Raw genomic sequence first — 10,616 nt, 5'->3', positions numbered from 1 at the left:
TTAATTTTGAAAAAAAAAGTTAGCCTCGTTTCTCATCATTTTGGACCGTGGGCTATAGCCCATATCGTACGGCATACTATGGCACGCCGTTTTTCATCATTTTTGAGGATTTGAAAAAAATGAAAAATGAAAAAAACGGTGGGTTATAGCCCATGTTTTTTGAAATTTTGAAAAAAAAAGTTAGCCTCGTTTCTCATAATTTTGGACCGTGGGCTATAGCCCATATCGTACGGCATACTATGGCACGCCGTTTTTCATCATTTTTGAGGATTTGAAAAAAATTAAAAATGAAAAAAACGGTGGGTTATAGCCCATGTCTTTTGAAATTTTGAAAAAAAAAGTTAGCCTCGTTTCTCATCATTTTGGACCGTGGGCTATAGCCCATATCGTACGGCATACTATGGCACGCCGTTTTTCATCATTTTTGAGGATTTGAAAAAAATGAAAAATGAAAAAAACGGTGGGTTATAGCCCATGTTTTTTGAAATTTTGAAAAAAAAAGTTAGCCTCGTTTCTCATCATTTTGGACCGTGGGCTATAGCCCATATCGTACGGCATACTATGGCACGCCGTTTTTCATCATTTTTGAGGATTTGAAAAAAATGAAAAATGAAAAAAACGGTGGGTTATAGCCCATGTTTTTTTTAATTTTGAAAAAAAAAGTTAGCCTCGTTTCTCATCATTTTGGACCGTGGGCTATAGCCCATATCGTACGGCATACTATGGCACGCCGTTTTTCATCATTTTTGAGGATTTGAAAAAAATGAAAAATGAAAAAAACGGTGGGTTATAGCCCATGTTTTTTGAAATTTTGAAAAAAAAAGTTAGCCTCGTTTCTCATCATTTTGGACCGTGGGCTATAGCCCATATCGTACGGCATACTATGGCACGCCGTTTTTCATCATTTTTGAGGATTTGAAAAAAATGAAAAATGAAAAAAACGGTGGGTTATAGCCCATGTTTTTTGAAATTTTGGAAAAAAAAGTTAGCCTCGTTTCTCATCATTTTGGACCGTGGGCTATAGCCCATATCGTACGGCATACTATGGCACGCCGTTTTTCATCATTTTTGAGGATTTGAAAAAAATTAAAAATAAAAAAAACGGTGGGTTATAGCCCATGTTTTTTGAAATTTTGGAAAAAAAAGTTAGCCTCGTTTCTCATCATTTTGGACCGTGGGCTATAGCCCATATCGTACGGCATACTATGGCACGCCGTTTTTCATCATTTTTGAGGATTTGAAAAAAATGAAAAATGAAAAAAACGGTGGGTTATAGCCCATGTTTTTTTTAATTTTGAAAAAAAAAGTTAGCCTCGTTTCTCATCATTTTGGACCGTGGGCTATAGCCCATATCGTACGGCATACTATGGCACGCCGTTTTTCATCATTTTTGAGGATTTGAAAAAAATTAAAAATGAAAAAAACGGTGGGTTATAGCCCATGTTTTTTGAAATTTTGGAAAAAAAAGTTAGCCTCGTTTCTCATCATTTTGGACCGTGGGCTATAGCCCATATCGTACGGCATACTATGGCACGCCGTTTTTCATCATTTTTGAGGATTTGAAAAAAATGAAAAATGAAAAAAACGGTGGGTTATAGCCCATGTTTTTTGAAATTTTGAAAAAAAAAGTTAGCCTCGTTTCTCATCATTTTGGACCGTGGGCTATAGCCCATATCGTACGGCATACTATGGCACGCCGTTTTTCATCATTTTTGAGGATTTGAAAAAAAATAAAAATGAAAAAAACGGTGGGTTATAGCCCATGTCTTTTGAAATTTTGAAAAAAAAAGTTAGCCTCGTTTCTCATCATTTTGGACCGTGGGCTATAGCCCATATCGTACGGCATACTATGGCACGCCGTTTTTCATCATTTTTGAGGATTTGAAAAAAATTAAAAATGAAAAAAACGGTGGGTTATAGCCCATGTTTTTTGAAATTTTGGAAAAAAAAGTTAGCCTCGTTTCTCATCATTTTGGACCGTGGGCTATAGCCCATATCGTACGGCATACTATGGCACGCCGTTTTTCATCATTTTTGAGGATTTGAAAAAAATGAAAAAAACGGTGGGTTATAGCCCATGTTTTTTGAAATTTTGAAAAAAAAAGTTAGTGTGGTGAATTTGTAAGACACAGACCAGCTAATGATGCCTGGACATCACTAAATGTCATGTGCACATACACTCATGCACATGGACACCTGGCTAAGACCTGGTAATAGTGAAACATGATCAGGGTTGGGCACAGAACAGAAAGGCAAGCCAAGACAAAGGCCCATGGGTAATAAATAACTGGGGTCATTGTTAGGGGTTGAGACCCAAGGCAGTGGTCAGACCGTGGACGATCCTGATAGGCCGAGAGCCATATGAACACATGAACACACGATAGATATAATGCCAGACAAAGAAATATCTGGGCCGGTTGTTCCCCAACTCTCTACCATGTAACTGGGCATGCTCCCCGACGGCATGAGGCCGTCGGACCTACTGCTGTTTGCTGTGCTGTGTACTCTGAAATAAACCTCAAGGAACATCATCTCGTTGTCTGTCTGCCGTGCACATTTACTCTCCTGTATGGTATTGTATTTTAATATACAACAGATGGTGCCGAAACCCGACCTTCATGGTGTCTTTTTGTGCCAGTTAGGAGCAGAACCAGCGGTTTTTTATTCAGTCTAATTATTTAGTCTAATTCGTGAACGGGGAGTTTTTGTGGACGGCGACGAAGAATTTCCAGCGGACCCGACCGTGAGCTTGTCTGCGCAGCGGGGATGATGACGACGCCCACCGTGATGAGGAGTGTTGCGCAACGGGGACCGAGGCCGGCCGCCAGATGGGTGGACGGTGGAGTGGCCTGCGAGCAACAGCCACCATCACGCCGGCGTGCGGACAGCGGTCGCGGGCGGCGAGCAGTGAGATGCGGCACGGCGCGGCGGGGCTTTCCATCATCCATGGCCGATTGACCGACCTAAGCTGAGTGCCTTCGTGGACCTGATCAAGGGGTCTGTGTTGAAGACGTTCCAACCTTTTCTTTTCTCTTCACGAGTGTTCCCAGCTCTGTTGTTTCAGAGTTGGGAGGGGGGAGAGGAGAGATGATGACGACGACAGCGGCAGACAGCAGTGAACTTTTTCTCAACTTGTCCTGTCCAGCTGAACGGACATTTCAAAGCAACTAGAAAGAGCGGCATACAGAAGAAGTTTCCTTTGTCATATCAGAGGCGAAGAGGGACAATTCCTTCACTCTGATTACAAATTGTGCGTCGCGTTTGTTTTCAACATGAATTAATAGGCCTCATGTTGGTATGTTTGCCGTATAATTAGATAAATTGAGTCCTAAGTAGCCTAATTATGAGTCAATGAGGTATTTTCCTAAAGATATCAAGAGATATGTGTTATTATAGTTAAACTCTGGCGTTCAATGTTATTTCTTTTTATCTTTTATGGAATCACCACGGGTGGTTAATGGAATCACCGCGGGTGGTCAGGATGAGTCCGAGGAAGTGACTCAGGGTATTCTGATATTGTGTCTATTTACTATGTACTGGCATTGGAATAGCAGAGTTTAGTGGTAAAACATGTAGGTTATTGCATATCAAAAAGTGCTCTTGTAACAATGGAGCTGCAAGCGGCATGTCTTGTTTAAATGTCAGTTAACTGTACTAATCATTTCCATTATTCATTGTTTGAGATTACTTATTTGTCAGAATAGTGATTAAATTACAAGGCAATTGGCAGCCGAAAGTTTACAGTGTTTAAAGAGAGTTTGGTTTTACTCTTTGTGGTTCTCTAGGGCTTAAACTGCGATTTTAGCCATAAGAGTTTGAAGTAACATGAAGAGAATTCTCCACTGATCCGAAATTGTATATCTACCCACTGTAATGAAAATCATTTATGGCAAGTAATCTTGAATGTCTGTTTGAAAACCATGTTGGGGAACTTCTTATACTGTAATGCTGTTATTTGTGGTGTCTTGAATCTGTAGTGTCCAGCTGAGGGTCAAGGGGGGTATGAGCAACAGTTATGAATATGGACTATACATTTTGTATTCAACAGACGGAGTCTGTTGAAAGGGGGGAATGTGGTGAATTTGTAAGACACAGACCAGCTAATGATGCCTGGACATCACTAAATGTCATGTGCACATACACTCATGCACATGGACACCTGGCTAAGACCTGGTAATAGTGAAACATGATCAGGGTTGGGCACAGAACAGAAAGGCAAGCCAAGACAAAGGCCCATGGGTAATAAATAACTGGGGTCATTGTTAGGGGTTGAGACCCAAGGCAGTGGTCAGACCGTGGACGATCCTGATAGGCCGAGAGCCATATGAACACATGAACACACGATAGATATAATGCCAGACAAAGAAATATCTGGGCCGGTTGTTCCCCAACTCTCTACCATGTAACTGGGCATGCTCCCCGACGGCATGAGGCCGTCGGACCTACTGCTGTTTGCTGTGCTGTGTACTCTGAAATAAACCTCAAGGAACATCATCTCGTTGTCTGTCTGCCGTGCACATTTACTCTCCTGTATGGTATTGTATTTTAATATACAACATTAGCCTCGTTTCTCATCATTTTGGACCGTGGGCTATAGCCCATATCGTACGGCATACTATGGCACGCCGTTTTTCATCATTTTTGAGGATTTGAAAAAAAATTAAAATTAAAAAAACGGTGGGTTATAGCCCATGTTTTTTGAAATTTTGAAAAAAAAAGTTAGCCTCGTTTCTCATCATTTTGGACCGTGGGCTATAGCCCATATCGTACGGCATACTATGGCACGCCGTTTTTCATCATTTTTGAGGATTTGAAAAAAATGAAAAATGAAAAAAACGGTGGGTTATAGCCCATGTTTTTTGAAATTTTGAAAAAAAAAGTTAGCCTCGTTTCTCATCATTTTGGACCGTGGTCTATAGCCCATATCGTACGGCATACTATGGCACGCCGTTTTTCATCATTTTTGAGGATTTGAAAAAAATGAAAAATGAAAAAAACGGTGGGTTATAGCCCATGTTTTTTGAAATTTTGGAAAAAAAAGTTAGCCTCGTTTCTCATCATTTTGGACCGTGGGCTATAGCCCATATCGTACGGCATACTATGGCACGCCGTTTTTCATCATTTTTGAGGATTTGAAAAAAATGAAAAATGAAAAAAACGGTGGGTTATAGCCCATGTTTTTTGAAATTTTGAAAAAAAAAGTTAGCCTCGTTTCTCATCATTTTGGACCGTGGGCTATAGCCCATATCGTACGGCATAATATGGCACGCCGTTTTTCATCATTTTTGAGGATTTGAAAAAAATTAAAAAAACGGTGGGTTATAGCCCATGTTTTTTGAAATTTTGAAAAAAAAAGTTAGCCTCGTTTCTCATCATTTTGGACCGTGGGCTATAGCCCATATCGTACGGCATACTATGGCACGCCGTTTTTCATCATTTTTGAGGATTTGAAAAAAATGAAAAATGAAAAAAACGGTGGGTTATAGCCCATGTTTTTTGTAATTTTGAAAAAAAAAGTTAGCCTCGTTTCTCATCATTTTGGACCGTGGGCTATAGCCCATATCGTACGGCATACTATGGCACGCCGTTTTTCATCATTTTTGAGGATTTGAAAAAAATGAAAAATGAAAAAAACGGTGGGTTATAGCCCATGTTTTTTGAAATTTTGAAAAAAAAAGTTAGCCTCGTTTCTCATCATTTTGGACCGTGGGCTATAGCCCATATCGTACGGCATACTATGGCACGCCGTTTTTCATCATTTTTGAGGATTTGAAAAAAATTAAAAATGAAAAAAACGGTGGGTTATAGCCCATGTTTTTTGAAATTTTGGAAAAAAATGTTAGCCTCGTTTCTCATCATTTTGGACCGTGGGCTATAGCCCATATCGTACGGCATACTATGGCACGCCGTTTTTCATCATTTTTGAGGATTTGAAAAAAATTAAAAATTAAAAAAACGGTGGGTTATAGCCCATGTTTTTTGAAATTTTGAAAAAAAAAGTTAGCCTCGTTTCTCATCATTTTGGACCGTGGGCTATAGCCCATATCGTACGGCATACTATGGCACGCCGTTTTTCATCATTTTTGAGGATTTGAAAAAAATGAAAAATGAAAAAAACGGTGGGTTATAGCCCATGTTTTTTGAAATTTTGAAAAAAAAAGTTAGCCTCGTTTCTCATCATTTTGGACCGTGGGCTATAGCCCATATCGTACGGCATACTATGGCACGCCGTTTTTCATCATTTTTGAGGATTTGAAAAAAATGAAAAATAAAAAAAACGGTGGGTTATAGCCCATGTTTTTTGAAATTTTGAAAAAAAAAGTTAGCCTCGTTTCTCATCATTTTGGACCGTGGGCTATAGCCCATATCGTACGGCATACTATGGCACGCCGTTTTTCATCATTTTTGAGGATTTGAAAAAAATTAAAAATGAAAAGAACGGTGGGTTATAGCCCATGTTTTTTGAAATTTTGGAAAAAAAAGTTAGCCTCGTTTCTCATCATTTTGGACCGTGGGCTATAGCCCATATCGTACGGCATACTATGGCACGCCGTTTTTCATCATTTTTGAGGATTTGAAAAAAATGAAAAATGAAAAAAACGGTGGGTTATAGCCCATGTTTTTTTTTATTTTGAAAAAAAAAGGTTAGCCTCGTTTCTCATCATTTTGGACCGTGGGCTATAGCCCATATCGTACGGCATACTATGGCACGCCGTTTTTCATCATTTTTGAGGATTTGAAAAAAATTAAAAATGAAAAAAACGGTGGGTTATAGCCCATGTTTTTTGAAATTTTGGAAAAAAAAGTTAGCCTCGTTTCTCATCATTTTGGACCGTGGGCTATAGCCCATATCGTACGGCATACTATGGCACGCCGTTTTTCATCATTTTTGAGGATTTGAAAAAAATTAAAAATGAAAAAAACGGTGGGTTATAGCCCATGTTTTTTGAAATTTTGGAAAAAAAAGTTAGCCTCGTTTCTCATCATTTTGGACCGTGGGCTATAGCCCATATCGTACGGCATACTATGGCACGCCGTTTTTCATCATTTTTGAGGATTTGAAAAAAATGAAAAATGAAAAAAACGGTGGGTTATAGCCCATGTTTTTTGAAATTTTGAAAAAAAAAGTTAGCCTCGTTTCTCATCATTTTGGACCGTGGGCTATAGCCCATATCGTACGGCATACTATGGCACGCCGTTTTTCATCATTTTTGAGGATTTGAAAAAAATGAAAAATGAAAAAAACGGTGGGTTATAGCCCATGTTTTTTTTAATTTTGAAAAAAAAAGTTAGCCTCGTTTCTCATCATTTTGGACCGTGGGCTATAGCCCATATCGTACGGCATACTATGGCACGCCGTTTTTCATCATTTTTGAGGATTTGAAAGAAATTAAAAATGAAAAAAACGGTGGGTTATAGCCCATGTTTTTTGAAATTTTGGAAAAAAACAGTTAGCCTCGTTTCTCATCATTTTGGACCGTGGGCTATAGCCCATATCGTACGGCATACTATGGCACGTCGTTTTTCATCATTTTTGAGGATTTGAAAAAAATGAAAAATGAAAAAAACGGTGGGTTATAGCCCATGTTTTTTGAAATTTTGAAAAAAAAAGTTAGCCTCGTTTCTCATCATTTTGGACCGTGGGCTATAGCCCATATCGTACGGCATACTATGGCACGCCGTTTTTCATCATTTTTGAGGATTTGAAAAAAATTAAAAATGAAAAAAACGGTGGGTTATAGCCCATGTCTTTTGAAATTTTGAAAAAAAAAGTTAGCCTCGTTTCTCATCATTTTGGACCGTGGGCTATAGCCCATATCGTACGGCATACTATGGCACGCCGTTTTTCATCATTTTTGAGGATTTGAAAAAAATGAAAAATGAAAAAAACGGTGGGTTATAGCCCATGTTTTTTGAAATTTTGAAAAAAAAAGTTAGCCTCGTTTCTCATCATTTTGGACCGTGGGCTATAGCCCATATCGTACGGCATACTATGGCACGCCGTTTTTCATCATTTTTGAGGATTTGAAAAAAATGAAAAATGAAAAAAACGGTGGGTTATAGCCCATGTTTTTTTAAATTTTGAAAAAAAAAGTTAGCCTCGTTTCTCATCATTTTGGACCGTGGGCTATAGCCCATATCGTACGGCATACTATGGCACGCCGTTTTTCATCATTTTTGAGGATTTGAAAAAAAATGAAAAATGAAAAAAACGGTGGGTTATAGCCCATGTTTTTTGAAATTTTGAAAAAAAAAGTTAGCCTCGTTTCTCATCATTTTGGACCGTGGGCTATAGCCCATATCGTACGGCATACTATGGCACGCCGTTTTTCATCATTTTTGAGGATTTGAAAAAAATTAAAAATTAAAAAAACGGTGGGTTATAGCCCATGTTTTTTGAAATTTTGGAAAAAAAAGTTAGCCTCGTTTCTCATCATTTTGGACCGTGGGCTATAGCCCATATCGTACGGCATACTATGGCACGCCGTTTTTCATCATTTTTGAGGATTTGAAAAAAATGAAAAATGAAAAAAACGGTGGAATATAGCCCATGTTTTTTTTAATTTTGAAAAAAAAAGTTAGCCTCGTTTCTCATCATTTTGGACCGTGGGCTATAGCCCATATCGTACGGCATACTATGGCACGCCGTTTTTCATCATTTTTGAGGATTTGAAAAAAATTAAAAATTAAAAAAACGGTGGGTTATAGCCCATGTTTTTTGAAATTTTGGAAAAAAAAGTTAGCCTCGTTTCTCATCATTTTGGACCGTGGGCTATAGCCCATATCGTACGGCATACTATGGCACGCCGTTTTTCATCATTTTTGAGGATTTGAAAAAAATGAAAAATGAAAAAAACGGTGGGTTATAGCCCATGTTTTTTGAAATTTTGAAAAAAAAAGTTAGCCTCGTTTCTCATCATTTTGGACCGTGGGCTATAGCCCATATCGTACGGCATACTATGGCACGCCGTTTTTCATCATTTTTGAGGATTTGAAAAAAATTAAAAATGAAAAAAACGTTGGGTTATAGCCCATGTCTTTTGAAATTTTGAAAAAAAAAGTTAGCCTCGTTTCTCATCATTTTGGACCGTGGGCTATAGCCCATATCGTACGGCATACTATGGCACGCCGTTTTTCATCATTTTTGAGGATTTGAAAAAAATTAAAAATGAAAAGAACGGTGGGTTATAGCCCATGTTTTTTTAAATTTTGAAAAAAAAAGTTAGCCTCGTTTCTCATCATTTTGGACCGTGGGCTATAGCCCATATCGTACGGCATACTATGGCACGCCGTTTTTCATCATTTTTGAGGATTTGAAAAAAATGAAAAATGAAAAAAACGGTGGGTTATAGCCCATGTTTTTTGAAATTTTGAAAAAAAAAGTTAGCCTCGTTTCTCATCATTTTGGACCGTGGGCTATAGCCCATATCGTACGGCATACTATGGCACGCCGTTTTTCATCATTTTTGAGGATTTGAAAAAAATTAAAAATTAAAAAAACGGTGGGTTATAGCCCATGTTTTTTGAGATTTTGGAAAAAAAAGTTAGCCTCGTTTCTCATCATTTTGGACCGTGGGCTATAGCCCATATCGTACGGCATACTATGGCACGCCGTTTTTCATCATTTTTGAGGATTTGAAAAAAATTAAAAATTAAAAAAACGGTGGGTTATAGCCCATGTTTTTTGAAATTTTGGAAAAAAAAGTTAGCCTCGTTTCTCATCATTTTGGACCGTGGGCTATAGCCCATATCGTACGGCATACTATGGCACGCCGTTTTTCATCATTTTTAAGGATTTGAAAAAAATGAAAAATGAAAAAAACGGTGGGTTATAGCCCATGTTTTTTGAAATTTTGAAAAAAAAAGTTAGCCTCGTTTCTCATCATTTTGGACCGTGGGCTATAGCCCATATCGTACGGCATACTATGGCACGCCGTTTTTCATCATTTTTGAGGATTTGAAAAAAATGAAAAAAATGAAAAAAGAATTTGGGAACAAAGTGGGAACAAATTATTTTGCAGGCAAATTATTTAGCAGGCAAATTATTTTGCAGGCAAATTATTTTGCAGGCAAATTAGGGTTTTGGCAAATTAGGGTTTTGGCAAATTATTTAGCAGGCAAATTGTTTTGCAGGCAAATTGTTTTGCAGGCAAATTGTTTTGCAGGCAAATTATTTAGCAGGCAAATTAGGGTTTTGGCAAATTATTTTGCAGGCAAATTATTTTGCAGGCAAATTATTTTGCAGGCAAATTAGGGTTTTGGCAAATTAGGGTTTTGGCAAATTAGGGTTTTGGCAAATTATTTTGCAGGCAAATTATTTTGCAGGCAAATTATTTTGCAGGCAAATTAGGGTTTTGGCAAATTATTTTGCAGGCAAATTATTTTGCAGGCAAATTATTTTGCAGGCAAATTATTTTGCAGGCAAATTGTTTTGCAGGCAAATTGTTTTGCAGGCAAATTATTTAGCAGGCAAATTATTTTGCAGGCAAATTATTTGCAGGAAAAAATTTTTGCAGGAAAATTATTTTGCAGGCAAATTAGGGTTTTGGCAAATTATTTAGCAGGCAAATCATTTTGCAGGCAAATTATTTAGCAGGCAAATCATTTTGCAGGCA

General features: G+C 37.9%; 1 protein-coding gene across 1 annotated transcript in view; it reads right to left on the bottom strand.

The window, feature by feature from the left end:
- Positions 1-3,951: 3,951 nt before the first annotated feature.
- LOC308312103 (unconventional myosin-XV-like) overlaps positions 3,952-10,616 on the bottom strand; it is a gene marked incomplete at both ends in the record, with an annotated part of 33,491 nt that continues 26,826 nt past the window's right edge. Inside the window, 2 exons of the mRNA XM_080794501.1 lie at positions 3,952-3,984; positions 4,142-4,170. Of these exons, the coding sequence (XP_080650627.1) occupies positions 3,952-3,984; positions 4,142-4,170 (62 nt within the window). The remainder of the gene's footprint in view (positions 3,985-4,141; positions 4,171-10,616) is intronic.

The sequence above is a fragment of the Protomyctophum bolini genome (assembly GCF_963924005.1).
Source record: "Protomyctophum bolini genome assembly, contig: SCAFFOLD_390, whole genome shotgun sequence".
Classification (NCBI taxonomy): Eukaryota; Metazoa; Chordata; class Actinopteri; order Myctophiformes; family Myctophidae; genus Protomyctophum; species Protomyctophum bolini.
Note: the sequence above shows the minus strand (reverse complement) of the source record. Positions and strands in the feature narration are given on the sequence as shown.